Raw genomic sequence first — 20,007 nt, forward strand, 5'->3', positions numbered from 1 at the left:
ATAATAATAATAATAATAATAATAATAATAATAATAATAATAATAATAATTATTATTATTATTATTATTATTATATCACAGAGGCTTCTCTTGAGAGATTCAATGTTTTCTATCTGTCAAAAGGGGCTGACCTCACAAAGGGTGAAGACATCTGGGATCTCAGAAGAAGTATCTTTTGAATTGCAAATGGGATACAAATTTTATCTCATGGACTGTTTTGCGGATTTGGGATGTTATTGTACTTTGCTATATGGCCAACAAGGCTACCCCTGAATCTGTTCCCTGTGAAACAATTGCCCTTGTGGACATCTGCTTATGCAACCATGAACTGAAGAGTTCTGCTACAGAGCAACCCCCTCCCTGCAAAATGCAGGTAGAAGGGAACTTATGCAGGTGTAGGACACCAGCCTCTGGGTTTCTCTCCCACCTTGAGGCAGGTGGCCCATTCCCCACATCAATCACAACAGAAGGTGCAGGGAATGCCAGCTCTTTTCCGATGGAGCTGTGGGAAAGACCACGGCTGGTGAGATCTCTCCCTTCCCAGTCATGGTCAAGTTGCTGCCACGCCAGATGGTGTATATAAGGCAACCCAGGCAGATTCCCAGTCCCTAGTCAGACTTCTGCGTTGGTGAAGATGAGGGGCCTCTTGGTGTTTGCTTCTCTCCTGGCGGTTGCCTTGAGCACCGAGACCTTTGTTGGGTAGGTAGAGGCACACAGGCTTAGCATAAGAACGGTCTGAGCCAAATGCAAATGCACGATCAAGTGCGTAACGCCATGTACAATCAAATGCACAGTCAAGGGAGCATGTTGTCTTGTGTGTTGTGTGTGTGCCCTAATTTCTGGATGAATTCCTGTTAGGGGGAATCTGTGCAAATCTTCCCCTGGAGAAGCAGAAAGACATTTTTGTCTGATGCACTGAGTTCAAGGTTGTTGAAGTGGACTTGCAGTTCTAGTGCTATTGTGCATGTGGTCAATGCGTATGCATCTGTTTTTGCTGAAACTGAGGAGAACCAGCATGACGTTCTGGTTTGAGCATTGGACTGCAACTCTGGAAACCTGGGTTGAAATCCCCAGTCATTCATGAAAGACAACTATTAAATGAGCCAAGTTAAGATAAAGATGATGTTGATAGAACTCAACGTAATTTCTCTCTGTAGTCACCAGGTCCTAAGGATCTTTGCTGCTGATGAGTTCCAAATGGAGAAAGTGAAGGAGTTGGAAGCACTTGAGAATCTTCAGGTAACTCTGAGGAACAAAAAGGGGTCCAACACCTGGTCCCTCTCAGTGGTTTATGGCCTCAAGAGCTAAAAATGTTGATGACACAAAAATGTTGACAACCAAGGGATGGAGAAAGCTTTTTCCTGAGGGTTCCTTTCCTTGGCTATGTCATAAAACCCTCCAGCAGCTCAGTGGTTCCCAACCTTTGGTCTTCCAAATATTTTGGACTTCAGATCCCATAATTCCTGTTTGCCAAGTTGGCTGGGGCTTCTGGGATCTGAGCTCCAAACAAAGGGAGGTCCATAGGTTGGGAACCACAGCCCTACTCACATATTAGCTTCTGCTCTCATGCATCTTGCTTTATGTCACATGTCAAGGAAGGACCAATAGTTATGTATATCAGTATGGGAATCTTATGGCCTTCTAGATGCTGTTAGACTGCAGATCCCAGCAGTGCCCCACCAATAGTGAAGAATGATGGGAGTTATAGTTCATCAAAATCTAGAAGGAGACACAATTGCCACCCTTGATGCACATAAACCAGGAGTAGAGAAACCTGGTCTGGTGTCAACGTTAGTCCACGCCAGGCCCTATTATCTTCCCCAGATGCCCCCATCCCCTTCCCTATGGGCCACCATTTGGAGCTTTCACAGCCTTGGAGACCATGACTTTTCTTACATAGTGAAAGGAAGTGCTTTAAGCTAAAATGCACTGGTTTTTCAAGGCCCACCACTGGAATGTCACCATCAAGGACTTCTCCAAAATGGAATTCAGCCCTTGGCATGCAAGTGGCTCCCACCCCTTGGAATAAACTCAAGTGTTTCTCTACCTTTCCCTGCCCAGCTGGACTTCTGGCGAGATCCCTCTCATCCTGAGATCCCCATCGATGTCCGTGTCCCTTTCTCCAGCCTCCAAGGGGTCAAAGTCTTCCTGGAGTCCAATGGCATCCAATACTCCATCATGATTGAAGATCTTCAGGTCAGTACACTCCTTAGGCGGACAAGGAAGATGGGCATACAGTCTGGGATGGGTTGTGTGATGTGAACCTAGAAAGATGTCATGGGGGAGGGGGAGAAACCCCACCCCATTTCATATACAAGGACTTGTCTAGAATTATAGATTTGGAAGAGATGACCCCAGGGGCCATCCAATCCAACAAGGCACCCAACAGGCTGGCTCACAGGGACCACAGCTGCCTGTCATTGCTGTGTTTTGCTCCAGATTCTCTAGAAAACCTGGAGTAAAAGGTAAGTTTTTATTCATGGATGGCAAAGGGTGCAAACCCCAAACTGGGTCCAGGCATTGTGTAAACAGTCTGGACCCAATTCTGGGTTTTCTGGCTGCATGGTGTAAACATCATGCACCAAGCCCAGGGGGAATTTGGTGTATAAAGCTAATGCAGAGAAGCCCTAAATTGGAATCATGGCACTGTGGAGTTTGCAGTTGCTCCTAGAGACTGGGAGCATTAGAAAGCTGTGACAGCCATACAGTCTGTCTTGGATCCCTAAATTATAAGGACTGTGGCGTCTGAAAGACCGTATCACTCTATGGCTGCATCCGCACTGCAAAATTAATACAATTTGACACTGCTTTAACTGCCATGGCTCAATGCAATGGAACTGCGAGATCTTTAATTTTGGGAGATATTTAGCCTTCTCTATCTGGAGCCACAACACACTGTAAGTCCCAGGCTTCCATAAGGTAGAGCCGTGGCAGTTAAAGTAGTGTCAATCTAGATCATTTCAGCAGTGCAGATCAGAGCCCGGTCTCAAAGTCTCTTTGGCTGCATCCACACTGCAGAAATAATCCAGTTTGACACTGCTTTAAACTGTTGTGGCTCAGTGCTACGGGATTTGTAATTTCACGAGATGTTAGCCTTCTCTGATGGAGTGCTCTGGTGCCACAACAAATTTTGAATCTCAAGATTCCAAATGTCTTTAAAATCTGGAACAGAAGAAACCTGGAATAGAATAAATGAATGAATAAATAAATTTATTTTTATTCTTCTTCTTATTATTATTAGTCTTTATTTTTAAAAAATCCATACAATTAATAATAATAATAATAATAATAATAATAATAATAATAATTGCCCCACTGACATGGGGGGCACCAAGCACAACTAGTGGAAAGTGAGGGGTACATGCAATAAGAGAGGTACCCCACATGCACAGTTTTTGCATGCTTATGCAACATTCCAGAATGATTTTCTCCTTCATTCCAGAATCGAATGAAGGGGAAAATATCAAGAAACCTTCAGCTTTTTGTCTTTTTGTTGCATTGCTGTTTTGACATTGATGCTTCTTCCTTGTTGACTTTCCCTCCATCCTTTCCAGTCACTGGTCGATGAAGAAAAGCTCTACATGTCACGTCGACACTTTATGCCCCGATCAGTCGAGACCTTTAACTATGCTTCATACCACAATATAGATGAGGTAAGTGCAGATTTTGACTCCATTTGGACTGTGACAAATGCAAGACAAGAGGACAAAAGGTGGCTTGCACCAGGGCTTGGCAATTGCAGATCCCACTTTTGTGGGGGTCCCCACCTTTCCTCTCAAAGCCCTCTAACCCTCAAATTTTTTTTTTAAATCTGCATGGTTTTTGCACAATCTTTGCCCTAAAATCACACAGAACCATCCTCCCCAGTGCATCAAAACATGCAAAAATACCCCCCCCCCCCCAAACACCCCCGAACTATGTGCAAATATCTCAGAAGAAGAAGGAGAGCAAGTATGGTGCAGTGGTTTATGCACTGGACTAGGACTCTAGAGACCAGAGTTTGAATCCACACTTGGCCATGGAAACCCACTGGGTGACATTGGGCAAGTCACACTCTCTCAGCCCCAGCGGAAGGTAATGGCAAATAATCTGAACAAATCTTGCTAAGATAACCCTGTGATAGGTTTGCCCTAGGGTCACCATAAGTCAGAAATTACTTGAAAGCACACAACAACTACTCAGAAGAAGACTTGGCAGTTACTACAGATGTGCAGTGTCTCTCTTCTCTAGGTCACACGATGAGCAACGGTCTCTAGGTTAAGCACAATAAATCAGTGGAAAATGGGTTCACTCCAGCGTTTGGTTGAGTAATACAGTGGGCCCTTGCTATCCACTGGGGTTTGGTTCCAGGACCTTCCATGGATACCAAAATTCATGGATGCTCAAGTCCCATTATATACAATGGATTGTTGTTGTTGTTGTTGTTACTACTACTACTACTACTACTACAGTGGGCCCTTAGTATCCACTGACATTTGGTTTCAGGACCCTCTCCTGGGTACCAAAATCTGTGGTTGCCCAAGTCTTGTTAAATACAATGGCATAGTAAAATGGTTTGCCTTATATAAAATGGCAAAATCAAGGCTTGCTTTTTGGAATGGTTGCGCGATTTTCATAGGATAAACCCCATTTCAACTTCCAATTTTCCTCCGTGTGATAAAGTCCAGAGACAAACACAGCTTGACTTTACTCTTCTCTCCTCTGTGCCCATTAGATCTACGATTTCATGGACCTTCTAGTGAGTGAAAATCCCGGAGTGGTCAGTAAAATCCAGATTGGCAAAAGTTTCGAGGGCCGCCCAATCAACATTTTGAAGGTAAGAGTCTCACACACAGATCCTTGATACCAACATTATTGGAACAACTCTCTACATTAGGACTTTCCCTTCTTTAAATCAGGGATGGGGAACTTTTGGCCCTCTTGAAAAGTCCTTTGTCCCATTGGCCATGCTGGGTGAGATTTCTGGATGTGGTTGTTCAAAAGATCCGGAGGGTCAACAATTCCTCACTCCTCACTTGAAATAATAGGGGATTCCGGAGTCTGAAGATTGCATAGATTAATGGGACATCATGAGATGTAGGAATTAAAGGGTTCTTTTCTTTGTTCCTCCTACAGTTCAGCACCGGGGGAACCAACCGGCCGGCCATTTGGATTGACACCGGCATTCACTCTCGCGAATGGGTCACTCAGGCCAGCGGGGTCTACTTTGCAAAGAAGGTACCAGCTGCAAATCCATCTCAATAGCATGCATTTCTTACATAGGGAGAAGCGAAGTAAAGGGCTCAGAGGATACAACCACAGCTTGGGAGTTTATCACACTGGGGCTGATTTTGGCATTAAAGAGAGATTAAAGCTCATTTAAAGCAATCCACAAATGAAGCAGAAATGGCGAATAACTATGCAAATGATTATCACATGCAATTGCGCAAATAAAGTGATATCAGAAATGCATTGGTGTTGAAATCCCGAAAGTAAAAAGGTGTGGATTAATACTTCTTAGTGACCACATTAATGGCGGGTTTTGTGTGACGTCATGTGAAATCGATACACGTAATTACACAATTTTTCCGGAATATTCACAGGATAAACTCCCAATCTCCTTCATGTGATAAACTCCTTGGAAAAGTTGCTTTTGGGGGACTGCAGCTCCCCAAATCCTCTATAGCTATGGCTGATCTTGTTGGCTGTAGGGCTCTGGAAAGTATAGTCCAACAAACCACAATCTTTTCCAGGCTCTGAGTAGGATCATCCCTGATTCTGATACCAAAAAGAAAACAGCCCTTTTTAGGGATGCTATGACTCCGGAGCCTAGCGCTCAATTCCTGGCTCGGCCATGAAACCCACTGAGGGACCTTGGGCAAGTCACACTTTCTCAGCCTTAGGGGAAGGCAATGGCAAATTTCCCCTGAACAAATGTTGCCAAGAAAACTCTATGACAGGTTTGCCTTAGGTAGGGTCACTATAAGCTGGAAATGACTTAAAGGCACACAACGAAAATATACCCACAGCTGCAAATATCCCAATTTTAAAAATATGGAATGTGTGCAAATGTAGACATGCAAAATGGCAGAATTCAGCATCCTTAGAACCTCAACACTTCTCATTCAAGATTTGTTCCTCTGAGGCTGAGAGTGTGTGACTTGCCCAAGGTATCCCAGTGGGTTTCATGGCTGAGCTGGGGCTGAGCTGGGAATTGAACCCTGGTCTCCGGAGTCATAGTCCAATACTCAAACCACTATGCCATGCTGGCTCTCTTGGTACAGGTACTGAGGTTGAAACATAATGGTAGAAAAAGTGCAATGATTAACATGTTGAAAGCAGAATGCAAATTAATAATATCAATATGCAAATTAGTAATATACATGGATATAATTTTCATGATATGTAAATTGAATTCCCAGATATGAGGGGCTGCAACATGGCAACCCTATGTGTATGTAGACCTCTGCAGGGGCTAATATGGTCCACCCAACCTCTATTATACATGGCTGGACCCTTTTCCATTTATCTTGCGTAGATTCTCGACTCGTACGGAAAAGACCCTTCCCTGACTTCCATCCTTGACAACTTTGATATCTTCTTAGAAATCATCACCAACCCAGATGGGTTTGCCTTCACTCACAGCAAGGTATTGTGTGTCCTCCGCTCCCCCGTTTCATCCTTTCAGCTTCTGGGCTGGGAATGGGATGGAGAGATTTAAAATGTGCCCTGCCTTTATCCTCAGAAATGGCTCTGCAGTTTAACATTTCTGGCTGTTACAGAACCGCATGTGGCGGAAGACCAGGTCGATCAACAGTGGGTCCTCCTGCGTTGGCGTAGACCCCAACCGGAACTGGGATGCAGGTTTTGGAGGTAAAAGCATTTCCTTGTACATAATACAACCAAAATACTTCTGTATCTCCATCTTGACATGAAGGGGAATGTGCCTTCCTTGCTATAACCTCATTTCCATCCTATGACAAGATTTCCTCAGAGAGCTTCAGCAGAATTGCAAACAGTGTTTAGCTTTCCATGAACAATTCCAGAACAAATCACACAAAGTGCAATATATGTAGGTGAGGAAAATCCCATGCTAGGACAAACAGATATTTTTGGGATTATTCAGACAGTGAAAATAATCCCAGTGGAATGTGGGTTGAATCTCATTGTTCACATGCATTTTGAATGCATTCGATTAAAGGGTTTTTTTTTTGGGGGGGGGGGAGGTTGCCAAACCCCCCACTTAACCCAGAATAATTGATCTCGGGTTTTGTTCCAAGTTTTCCTAAAAGATTTGCACCATCGGCTGTGTGAATAACCGATGCAAACAGACCTGGGATAAAGCAGGATAAAATTCTACATGCCTTGAAAGTGCTTTGAATACATTCGCATCATCAACTCCATCTTTGTTTGAGTGCCGACACGTGTGAGCAACAGAACTTGCAGGGAGGTGCTTCCGATAATAATAATAATAATGATGATGATGATGATGATGATGATGATGATGTGAACAACAAAACTGGAATGCACTAGCAAGATTATTTGGATAATTGCGCTAAAAAAAGGAGTGTTTGAATAGGGCTGTCCACTACTTGAGGAGCGAATTCCTCAAGCCAAGTCCATCATCTAGTTTGGCCCAGAGAGGCAGACCAATTGGCCCCAGTGTGAGTGAATGAATGGGAACCTGAACACAGATCTAGCAAACTGCAGTCCTGAGTACAACGATAGAGTGACTGGTGGCACTTCTTCATATCCGGTTTTTCCAATCGCACACGAAGATGTTGGGGGCTGAACACAAAGCGGCCTTTTTTGCTTGGCTACAAATCAGATTAGGAAGAGTGTTAAATAAAATTGCCATAAATTGCCATGGAGACTCAAAGTATTAATCTGATTTTTATGACAGCAATGTATGTTTACTAATAACTGGAAAGGGTTTTTTTTTATCTTACATCAGCAATAACTGTACCTACATGTTATGATGGGATGTCTTTTGCACTTTTATACTCTTGTACTTTTTATTTTAAATGGGGTGTCTATTTTACAAAGCTTTCTGTCATGACAGTTGGCTAGCACAATAAATGATTTGATTGATTGATTGATTGATTGATTGATCTCAGATTACAACTATTGTCACCGTTAGCAAACACAATGATACTCTTGTCCTTGACAGTGGCTGGCTCCAGCAGCAGCCCTTGCTCTGAAACGTACCGCGGACCGTATGCCAACTCTGAGCCGGAGGTTAAAGCCATCGTTGACTTTGTGAAAAGCCATGGCAACATCAAAGCCTTCATCTCCATCCATAGTTACTCCCAACTCCTCCTCTATCCTTTTGGATATAAGAGAAATGCTGCAGCTGATCAGCCAGAACTTGTAAGTCTTTGCTACACAAGAAATGTCACCTTTTTTGCACGATGACTCCCAGAATCCCCCAGCAGAAACTGGTTTCTGAGCGCTGGTAGTCCAAAGAAGTAACTTTCCTACACTCAAAACAGATCTTAAAACACGCTTTCCCAGAAGACGTCCCTCACTTTGTTCTAGGGGTTATTGAGATGGTGAAAATAATCCAGGTAGAATCTGGGTTGAATCTTTGTTGTCCACATGCATTTCAAATGCATCCAATTAAGATTTTGGGTGGGCTGATAAAAAATCCACTTAACCTGGGATAACTGATCTTGGTTTTTCCCTCAAGTTTTGTGAAAGTGGAAAAACCACAAATGAAAAAAACACACTATTTAAAATAATTTTTGTGTGAGTTTTTCAGACTCTGTGGGCAGGTTCTAGAAGAGTTTGTTCCAGACATTTCGCCTGCATCTGTGGCTGCCATCTTCAAAGAACACTATTTTTCACCTGAGAGAACACTTCTCAAGGCATTTGTAGGTCCTCCAGTGCAACTCATTGCTCAACATCTGCTAGAATTGCACTGGAGGAACTACAAATGCTTAAATGTGTTGTCTCTAGGAATCTCTAGGTCCTCTAGTGTGATTTCTGCAGGCGTTGCCCGTAGAGTTGAGTTGGAGGACATAGAAACTCCTAGAAAGAACATATCAATCAAATCAGTGAACAAACAAATCCGCAAATGACAAAGCCACAAATATGGAGGGCTGACTCTCTTCCTTGTGACTGAATTTTTCATTTTTGTTTTGCCTGTCCCTCCTTCCTTGTTCCCTTCTAGGATGCTCTTGCTAAGAAGGCAGTCGATGCACTTGCTTCCCTGCATGGGACCAAGTACAAGTACGGTAGCATCATCACCACCATCTGTAAGTTTATTCCTTCAAAATCAAACATGGTCTTCCAGGCCACAGGAGGGCAGTCAAGTATTTTGAACTGATCTCATCTCCTTGCCAAGAGTTTGCTGGGTCTACTAGATATTTTGCTACTGAGACTGTAAAGCTGGTCATGCTCCAGTGTAAATTCAGCCCGAAATGCTCCATGGTATGCCCATGGCTCTAGCTGAATATTGGGATTGTGCAGAAAACGTTGACATAGATGCCCAGGCATATCCACGGGGCACTCGCAGAATGTGTGTTGCTCATTTCAGCTCAAACATCAACTAAGCCACCAATCTATGAGTTGTTTTTGGATGAATTAGGGGGCATCTCAGGACTAGTATTTCTAGAACTTATATACTTGCGTATATGCCGATCTTGAGTGTAAGTTGAGGGCTGGTTTGGAGGCCAAAATTATGGATTTTAGTATGACCCATGGATAAGTCTAGGGTAAAACTTAGGGGCATGCGACAAAGGATGTAAAGGACAAAGCCAATGAAAATGATGCCAAAGAACTTACAAAATTGTGGCAGGCATACCCATGCTCACCCCAAGGGCTGGATGGATGGGAATTATGCTACATGTTGGCTGTGTAATGAGTGGGGGAAGGAGATCATGTGCAGGGAGGCAGAGCTAAGAAAATGTGCACATCGAAAAGGACGTTAGGGTGTAGCAAAGGAATGGCTACTACATTAGTCGTGATTATAGCCTTTAACTTTAATATGGTAAATTTGCCCAATTTTAATCCAGAAAAGCTGAGAAACATACACAAATGCCTTATCCAAACCTTCAAAGCCCAGTTCTTCTTGGTGTTCCTTTGAAGGGAAGTGCCAAAGAGTTGCCACTACCACCATTTTCCTACCCAGGTATTCAAAAAGACCAGAAGCATCACATTCTCCAGTTTTGGTGGTCTCAGGTCTGGATGAGAAGATCTGGGTGCAAATCTCTAGCTCAGCTAGTAGAGTATCAGCCTGCTACAGTTTCTAAGGATTGATTTGTTGCTGCGATTTGCAAAGATTGTCCAGGGGCTCTGTATATTTACTTGGCTAGCTTCCTCCTTCCCTCCTAGTTGGTATGGTGCCAGGGCTCACCATCTGCTCTGCACCTACCTTTTGTAATGAGAAAGAATAATCCCCCAATTTCACCTTGATCTAGGAACAGCAAATTTAGCTAAGATTTCCTTCTTAATTTCCAAACAAAAAACATGTTCTCACTCTCTTTGTTTCTATACATTTGTTAAATGACAAACTGTGTGCAACTATCCCTAGGATTTGTCTCAGAAACCTAAGAGCCTGGGATGATCCTAAACCAGCAACCCCTAGACTCAGGGGGACAGGACTTCAGGGGCCACAAAAATTGGATCCAGGGGCCACATGGAGTCTGTGATTTGCACCATGTCCATCCCTGCCTTAACCCCAAACTGCTTTTCAGCAAACCACCTAGTAAAGACGATGATTGATTCAGCCCATTTTTCTTCCATGCAGTGGCAACAAAATTCAAAAAACTTGCACATGTTTTAGCTACCTGTCTGTGCAATCTTTCCTTCGCAGCAAAAGCAGCAACAGTCACTCAACAGAGATGTGCTGAATGGTTGTTTTTATTGTGTCCCCATTTCCTTGATTTAGATCAAGCAAGTGGAGGAACTATCGACTGGACCTACGAGCAAGGCATTAAGTACTCTTATACTTTTGAGCTGAGAGATACAGGCCGCTACGGATTCCTGCTCCCTGCCAGTCAAATCATTCCTACTGCTGAAGAGACCTGGTTGGCCCTCATGGTCATCATGGAACACACACGGGATCATCCCTATTAAACCTCAGCAAAGGCCCCTGTCTTCTAGAGGCAGCCCATTTCTCCAAAGTACACAATCTTCCTCAGCAATAATAAATCCTTTCAATGTGTAAGTTCAACTTACTCTCTTGTGGTCTTATTCCTGCAAATAAATCCCTGTAGATTTTGCAGTGACATTACACTTTGGCAAAGACACAGGGAGCAACTTCACGCTCAGTGTTACATAGTGGTTGTGTGATGCCACATTAAATTGCAATACAGTATTCTACAAGTGGATATGCAACCGAATAGACCTCAAGCCCCTAGGCAGTGCTTCAGTGTGCACCTGCATGCATAATTATTACTACTGGCATAACTTTGCTTCTGCAACCTTCAAATGAATACCGATGTTCTGCATCGAACGTAAAATATCCAACTACAGTACTTTCACAGGGGAACTTACATATGTGTGATACACTAAAAGAGTCCTGGCCTTCAGTAAAAATTCAAGCAACAGGAGAACAAAGAAAGAGTCATTTTTTGACTCTTCTGTAAGGGCTAACACTGGAATAGTCAGCCAAGTGGGATTGTTTATGAAGGATTTTTTAAATGTCTCGATTAGTGTCTCTGGGCTCATCACAGGATCATCTGTGTCCCCCGTGGAGAAAATCCACATAACAATGGCCTTCTATTTGCGGCCACCCAGAACATATAAGATTTCATTATCAGTCTGTGAAAAGATGGAAATCTTTCCAAGAACGTGCCATTTCCACTTTGAGGCTGAACACAAAAGCATCTCATGTCTCAAGAGGCATTTAAAACTCACTCCAAACCTAAAGCACACACAGAAAAACACCCATTCCCCTTAGCAGTTCATACCCTACAGTGATCCAATTCCCATAATAAAGGTCTCCATGATACAGCAGATGGTTCTCTTTTTATTGAGTTCAGAAATTATTTTAAAAAGCCAAACTATAAACAACACTTTAACCCACCTCGGTCCAAAGGACAGCACCAGCCAAAACCATTGGACATAGTTACTAACAAACAAAACATACAAAATCCACAAAGCCATTAAGAAGATTTGAGTTCTTCTTTCAATGCCAAGGATTAAGAGAGGCTGTTCTTCAAAGGGAGGAACTGCTGGAATGTCTGTCTGCTGTACAAGATGGTGCTCAGGAAGTAGTCCAGGCTAAGATGCTTTAAGATGTAGTCAAAGAGCTACATATTTGAAATAAACAAGAGGTTACTCTTGGCCATTTCATGTAAAAGGAAGAATCCATTGCCTCATGAAGCAGGTTCACACTGAAAAGAAAGACACTCAAGTGCCTGACATTTACAAGTGGATTCAGCAATGGTGGTTCTAAGGATATTGCTGTATGCTTGCTGAACACTCTTGAAACACTTGCAAATAAAATATTTAGATTTAAGGGGAAAAACCCAAAGATACACAGTATCACATTATCTGCCCATCTATATTATAAACACAAAATTGGTTGAAGACGAATTTGCTCTCCTGGATTTCCCCACAGGAGCCCTGGAACTTGTATTTTTGAGAAGGAATGAAGACTTTTCCATTAAAAATGCCTAACCCACTTTCTGAACAACCATTTCCAGGATTCTGGACAGTTTTACTGTACACAGACCCTACTAGATAGTGTTGCTTTGCAATATATTAATTTACTCTAAAATATGCACACTTAAAATAAACCAGACTGTGTTACAAAGGGAACCAAAACTGCAACAGCTAGAACCTAGCTTGAGAGGGAAAGACCACATAAATAAAAACTATTAAAAACGAGGAGGTAATCATTGCAGACTAGGTGGAAGCAACACATCAACCCACGGAAGACATCAACCAGCCAGTCTTGTCATTCATAATAAATACATTACACTCAAATATAGTTCATTTGAAACTCTCAGGTAATCACTGTGAAATGTGAAAAGGTGAGGAGGGGAAATGCAAGGGTCTACACACGCATCCATTCCATCATGTGGTCAGTTGAAGAGAATAAGACAAAGAGATAGTTTATGGACAAGGATTCCAGGGAAGACTGTGGCCCTAAAACATCTAATGGAACATTGAAAATTCTCGTGGAATGATCTATGTTTAAAGTTTCCACTTGGAAAACAGCACACTGTGATGAAGAGCCATGCAGATTTTTCTCTCGGGGAAAGGTCAGTTAAGCAGAAGTCTAGAATCCTCTCCTCACCTCAGCTGTTTCCTCAAGACTGAATGCACATGCTCAGTTCTATATGGGTTTTTCTGTGGGCATCAGCAGCCAAACACTATACTGGAACTGCCACTCTGTAAACAATTGAATGCTGTATGTACTGGGGACAGCCCCTTCTTACTGGGACCCCATTTATGGAGATCCTCAACTGGTTTACAGCATGGAAAAGAGGCAGGGCAGCCCATCCCCTGGGGACAGCATTGTGTCTTTATAAAAAGGTATGTGTGGAGAATACAAGGAGGCTTAAGAGGAGTGGGCTGTAAGCTCTGTCAACACTAAGCAGGATCAGAGTGGCAGCAATACACTGCTCATCCATGACCTCTACAGGGGAGAAATCCACAATCCATGCAATACTGGCACATTTAGATAGGATTATTTGCCGAAAGAGAATTACACCTGTTTCTGCTTGATGCTGAAACTGGCAACTCAAGAGAACGCTGTTTGGAAAACACAGGGGATGCTCTGCCATTAGTGAGATTCATCACCATAAAGGGGAGTGAGGGAGGAACTATGAACTCAAATGCCACTGCAGAACACAGAGGAAAGGCTAGCATGTTTTCCTGCACAGCCAACTCTCAATGAAAACTGAGACAGAGGTGGCGTGGAACCAATTTGTAGGGTTAAGATCCATAAGGAAAAACTCTCAGGGGCAAACAGGGCGATACACACAAGTCTTCTAACTTCTCTCTCTCTCTCTCTCTCTCTCTTCCCATTTCTTAGTAACTAAAAATGAAATGTAGAAGCCTGTTAGCTTCAATAATGCTGGCAGGTGAGGATGAGGTCTCCAATCTCTTTTCCCTTTTTGTTACTATCAAAATTTACTCTTTGCAGATTGCCTCTCTCACTCCATAGCTTCCTCCTAAAGATTAGGGGGTAGCTGGGGGGGAGGGACTTTGTATAGGAAAAATCAAAAGGGCTAAGCAGCTTCTTCACCCTTCCAAGCATGCTGCTGCTCCTGACTACAGGCTCCTTTCTAGCTGGCGGCAGCCTCATAAGTACCCCATGGGGAAAGAAAGGCATACCCTGTTCCAGAGTGATGTTAGGCACCATCCTGAAACCCCAACAACACAAAGAGTGAACTATAAAACGGAGAAAAAGGGCTGCTCTCCACCATAACCCCCCCAAAAAAGCAGACATCTTCTTGAAAAGAAATTGAAACTTGATGGTGGACTGACCAGCAACTCTGGTTCTTGTTATCATTTGCAAAATTCTACTTATACTCTGAATCTTTCATTATTTGGTTTCTTAGGGAATGAAACTCTCCCCTTCACGCTTTCCACAAATGTACATATTTTGAAAGGCTCACAGTGGGGAAACAGGCAACTAGTGAATGGTTCAAGTTGTCAAAAATTGGTGAGAGAAAGCTTTGTATTCTTTCTCCGTTGCACAGAAGTATATTTTTGATCTTTCCAGTCTTCATATCCCAATGATCTGAGGAAACAGTATTGCAGAACACTGGCATGAGTCCCAGTTGGGATGTCTACAAAGGCTAGCCCCCCCACTACATCCCACCAACTTCCCTCCTATACCCAGAATTACCTGCCAATAGCATTTCCCCTCCTGCAAGCCAAGCCTTGCCCACACTTCCTCCCCACTCATCCTCATTGTCCTCTGCATACCACCTTCCTAAAAGCGAAAGAAGGACTGTAGTGATCAAAGGACCCCAGGAATGGGGTTCTCTTTTATTCAATTGAAAAGGGCACCGGCTATCTCCAGGGCTTGCCCTGCAGGCTGCTGCTGCTGAGGGAGCGGGCGGTGAGGGCCACAGTTGAGTTGGGGGCGGGCAGGTTCTGGCTGCTCCGTACAGCCATGGCCTTGGCATCTCGAGCTGAAGTGCCACGGGTGAGACGGCCTGCAAGAGAAGAACCACAGAAGTGTCAGCAAGGCAAGATGTATTTTTAAATTCTCTTTGTTAATCACTTCAATATAAACACATACATTTTGTATAAATACAATTTATACATACACTTCTAATACACACAGACACACACACACTCACACACTCACACACGACATACACGCACACAGTTACACACACTTCCAAACCATCCATATAATCCCCAAATGACTAGTCTAAGTCCTGAGGTTGCTTACAGGCCAAACATTTACACTGAGGGGGGAGACAAAAGGATCTAGGAGAGAAGAAGAAATGTGTCAGCAAGGCAAGATGACTTCCCAAAAAACAACTCGGGTCAGACTCCAGTAATGAACTGGACATGCTTCACTGCAACTGGTATTTATCCTCATCTAGATCCAGCCAACATTTCTTCTTCTCTCCTTGATCCTTTTGTCTCTCCTCTCAGTGTAAATGTTTGGCCTATAAGCAACCTCAGGACTTAGACTGGTCATTGGGGGCTTATAGGGATGGGTAGGAAATGTGTGTGTCATATTCATATTCTCGTGTGTGTGTGTGTGTGTGAAATGTATATATAATAAACTGTATGTATACAAAATTTGTATTTATATTGATGTGATTAACAAAGAGAATTTAAAAATACATATCAAGAATAAAATGTTTCAGCTTCTCTTCGATATCTGATTCTACGATTCTGCTTTTTTCAGTTGCCAAAGACTATATAGATGGCCCTTTGTATCCACAAATCCTTTATCCGGATTCAACCATCCATGGCTTGAAAATATTTTTTTTAAAGTAAGGTCCACAAAGCAAACCTTTATTTTGCCATTTTATACAGGGAACACCATTTCACTATGTCATTGTACAGTGGTGCCTCGGGATACGAAATGATCGGGTTACGAAATTTCCGGGATACGAAAAAGTTGGATTGGCAAAAACTGTTTCGGGTTACGAAATATTTTTCGGGTTACGAAATTCATTTCGGCGCGAAATTCAAATGCTGCAAAGTGCAGCTATAGGCTTTCCAGTGCTAACGGAAAAGTGTTTCAGGTTACGAAATTTTCGGGTTACGAAAGGAATGGCAGAACGAATTAATTTCGTAACCCGAGGCACCACTGTATTTAATCGGACTTGAGCATCCATGGATTTTGGTATCCAAGGGGAGATCCTAGAGCCAAACCCTTGCCCATCACAGACATAGGTAGAAACAACCCTCTTCCCATCCGTCAATAGTGTAGGGATGCTGTGGGATTACAGTGGTACCCCGGGATACGAATGCGCCGGGTTACGAATTTTTCGGGATACGAAAAAATCCCATAGGGATTTATTGCTTCGGCTTACGAAGGTTTCTTCGGGTTACGAAAAAACCGCGGCGCTATTTTCCGCCACCGGAGGGCAGCAGAGAGCTATTTTTCCATTAGCGCCTATGGGAATTCGGCTTACGAAGGTATTTCGGGTTACGAAATTAACCGCGGAACGAATTAATTTCGTAACCCGGGGTACCACTGTATAGCCTCAAGAGGCAAATTGCTCAGACTGGAGGCTTACTGGTAGTGTCTGTTGGAAGCTTCTCCTGTTCTAGATAGTACTGTATCTTCTGTACATCCTCAGCTGTAAATCTCCATTTATTCTCAGCTGGTGGGGGTGGGGGCTGCCTTGGGGTGTTTTTTTTCCGAGCACTTCCAGACTGGGTGGCTACCAAACAAGATGCAGGAAAGGAGCCTGTCACCAAACCTTCAGGGACCTTTTGAGCAACAACTCTGAGACCTGGGAGAGAAGAAAGGAGAGAACGGGATGGTAAGACAAGATGTTGGCAGGAGGGCTCCTAGCAATGTAAGTAAAACTCCTTTGAAGCCCAGGATAACCCACAGGGACCCAACTCAGAAATACAACAGATTATTATACTCAATTGGCTAAGCGGCAAGGGTATAGAACAGGGATGGGCAACATTGGCCCTCCAGATTTTGCTGGACTGCAACTCCAATCATCATTCATTGGTTGTGCTGTTTGGGGCTGAAGAAAGTTGCAATTCAACAATATCTGAAAATCCCACCTGATATAAAGGCTTCCATTACAGAAGCATCAGGCTAGGATAAAGCCATAATCAACAACTGCATGGGTAATTCCAGGCTCACTTTTTCTGCTGTTACTACTACTACTACCACCACCACCTTTATTTATACCCCCACCATTCCCCAAAACTGGGCCTCAAGGAAACTTGCAAATTAAAGGATACTTACAAATAAGCAGGATCAGCATTAACATAGAATTAAACTATTAAAAATACTAAAAACAATTTGAAAAACAATTATACTGTTTAAAGTGGTTCAGAACTGCATCTATACTGCAGAAATAATCCTGTTTGACACCACCTTAACTGCCTTGGCTTAATGCTATGGAATCCTTGGAACTGTAGTTTAGTGAGACACTTTTCTATCAGAGAGCTCTGCTGCCACAATAAATTGCAATTTCCAGAATTCCACAGCACTGAGTCACGGCAGTTAAAGTAGTGTCAAAAAGGATTATTTCTGCAGTGCAGATGCAGCCTAAGAAAACAGTTAAATTAAAACAGATTGTGAGCCTGAGGGCAGGGAACCGTCTAATTAAAAATAATAATTGTAAGCTGCTCTGATAGCCTTTAGGGCTGAAGGGCGGGGTATAAATACCAAGTAATAAACAAAATAGTACAGGGGAGAGACAAGGGCTCTTTTCTTTACATCTTAGGTTCTCTAATGGTCACCTTGTGGTGTGATCAAAACAGGAGGATAGTTCTGAATATTTTAACAGAAAATTTCAAGGACAATTCCATCCCTCCTTTTACCTCCAGAGAGCATAAATAAGTTTTCGAAGCCTCTTTCACACATGGTGGTGGCTGCTTGGCTGGCCATTCTCTCATCATCGTCGTAGAGGATAATGATCTTCCCGTGGGCATTTTTCTGGTTGGTGTAGATGTTAAGGGCAATGCCATTATAATCACACAAAGTGGGAGTGAAGCAAGATGAGAACTGGAGTAAAAATAAGATTGGATAGACACAACCCTGGATTGCTTCTATCAACAGCAACAGAAGATATCAAGAACTAGTTCCTCATTTCAGAAGTAAGGTAAACAAAGGTAAACAAAGCAGCACTTTTGGTATTTTGAAATAAGAAATATCATTTATGTCTGGATTTCCCCCCCTTTTATGGGATGAGGAGCTTATGTACAGACAAGTAATACCACTACAGAATGGGAAAAGGAAAAGGAATTGATACTACATCAATTCCATCTACAAAGGAACTGTAAGGGTCACTTCTTTCAAACTGGCAAAGTTGATCAAGGATTGACATAAATCTGGCACTTCATTCTTTTACATCAAAGGATACATATTCCAAAATGTTGTTTGTGTAGGGATTCATGGTTCTGGATAGTGTGGCAATGGGATAGGAGTAAGCTGTCAAAGCAAGAGAACAGAAGTGTTAATGCTAAAGGAAGAGAGAAAGATTGAGCTGACAGGCAAACTATCAATTTCAGGATGCCCTCTCCCATCAGAGGAAGAAGGATGACAAGATTAGGTTGTTGCCCTACAGCTCCTTGGGCATATGGGCAATGCATCCTTCCCAACCCTTCCTGATGTAGTTGTTTCTGGACCCAAAGGATATGGAAGAATCATCCGTCATACAGAACTGACTGGAAGCAGCAGTGGGCAACTGTGCCGGGACCAGGGGACAAGTTTCCCATTCAACCCCACCAAGCTACACTCCCTGACAAGGCTCCCCAATACCTTTATCCTCATCAGACTATTTCTCAAAAGGACAACTGTGACACTGCATCACTTGCTATTGTCATTTTGAGAATAGAAGTACTTGGAAGTGTGGGGTCTTTCTGTCTGAGACAGAGGGTGTGTTTGACCATTTTGGAGTCTTTCTGTACAGTTAAAAAACGTCTGAAATTGTACCATTAAAATTGGGGGGGGGGTGGCAGGTGGCTTGAGGGGTGCAATAGCAGGGTTCAGGGCCCACAAGCCTCAGTTTGCTTATATGCTTACTTGCCTAGATTTCTTTGGCCTATATGTAGCAAGTTCTACAGGGGGAAATTGTGGTGGTTTGTTGAAAGAAAATTAACACAATCTCCCATGCTACAAATCAACTTGCCATCTCAGCAAGGAAATATGTTGCCTATTTAGACAAACACCTCAGAGATCTGATAAAGCAGGATATGCCCATGAAAGCTTAAGCTACAATGCATGTGCCAGACTGTGGATAACTGGCTGAAAGAAAAGAGTTGTTTCCGACCACACATGAAGTGAGAGGGATGGCAAGGTGGGTGGGTCACTTTCTAGTCTATAATGAGCAAGGACACAAATGGAGGGGGCGATTAGTTGCCTTACAAAAAGAAGCCACTGCTTTCCTATTAGACATGCTGAAAAAAACACCCTGTTGACCTCACCTCCCACTATGTGACACTGGTCATAGGCATCCCGCTCTCGCACATCCAGCAGCAGGAAGGGGCAGTCAGGGTAAGGCCCATCTTTCGCACATGCATCCATTTTCTTCTGGGGGTCTTTTCCCAGGTCCAGCTCACCTACGCCACTGATCACACTGCAAGGGGGAAAAGAGCCTCAGGAACACTGCCAGACTGGCTCATTCAGGCTAATATGTTTCCCTGGTAACCAGTGTCAAGTCAAAGCCAACTCAACCAGTCAGCAAACATAACATTGCTCAGTCCATAGCAGATCAAAACAGAACACAATCCAGCTAACGCAAGGCCCGGCATCCTCCATGTGTCTTAGTCTACATCTCCCATAATCCCACAGCCAATATTATTCAGAAAATCTTCAATCAAAAAATCAGAAAATGTTCTAACCTACTTCAAAAGCTTCTTCTGAGAATAAAGCAGGGCTGAGGATGAATTATGTATGCAAAT

At 43.1% G+C, this 20,007-nt stretch overlaps 2 protein-coding genes across 3 annotated transcripts in view; one reads left to right on the plus strand and one right to left on the minus strand.

Annotated features, from left to right (window-relative positions):
* Positions 1-626: 626 nt before the first annotated feature.
* LOC121931315 (carboxypeptidase A1-like) lies at positions 627-11,122 on the plus strand. The gene is made up of 11 exons (XM_042468937.1): positions 627-699; positions 1,158-1,239; positions 2,062-2,196; positions 3,555-3,653; positions 4,715-4,816; positions 5,116-5,217; positions 6,518-6,628; positions 6,762-6,852; positions 8,150-8,349; positions 9,152-9,236; positions 10,871-11,122. Exons 1-11 carry the CDS (start codon positions 635-637, stop codon positions 11,056-11,058), a joined length of 1,260 nt encoding a protein of 419 aa, XP_042324871.1. The 5' UTR covers positions 627-634; the 3' UTR covers positions 11,059-11,122.
* Positions 11,123-11,933: 811 nt separating this feature from the next.
* CEP41 (centrosomal protein 41) overlaps positions 11,934-20,007 on the minus strand; it is a 29,308-nt gene continuing 21,234 nt past the window's right edge. The window contains exons 7-12 of one of the 2 annotated variants that reach the window (XR_006104286.1): positions 19,531-19,682; positions 18,468-18,535; positions 17,926-18,040; positions 16,653-16,871; positions 14,789-15,101; positions 11,934-14,680 (exon numbers count right to left, since the gene is read on the minus strand). Coding sequence is in view for 1 of the 2 variants with exons in the window: in XM_042470714.1 (XP_042326648.1) it covers positions 14,956-15,101; positions 16,653-16,871; positions 17,926-18,040; positions 18,468-18,535; positions 19,531-19,682 (700 nt within the window). In the remaining variant the exon portion in view is untranslated. Of the gene's footprint in view, positions 15,102-16,652; positions 16,872-17,925; positions 18,041-18,467; positions 18,536-19,530; positions 19,683-20,007 lie in introns of both variants that reach the window. The other variant, XM_042470714.1, reaches the window with a different exon arrangement.

Source organism: Sceloporus undulatus, chromosome 5 (assembly GCF_019175285.1).
Source record: "Sceloporus undulatus isolate JIND9_A2432 ecotype Alabama chromosome 5, SceUnd_v1.1, whole genome shotgun sequence".
Lineage (NCBI taxonomy): Eukaryota > Metazoa > Chordata > Lepidosauria > Squamata > Phrynosomatidae > Sceloporus > Sceloporus undulatus.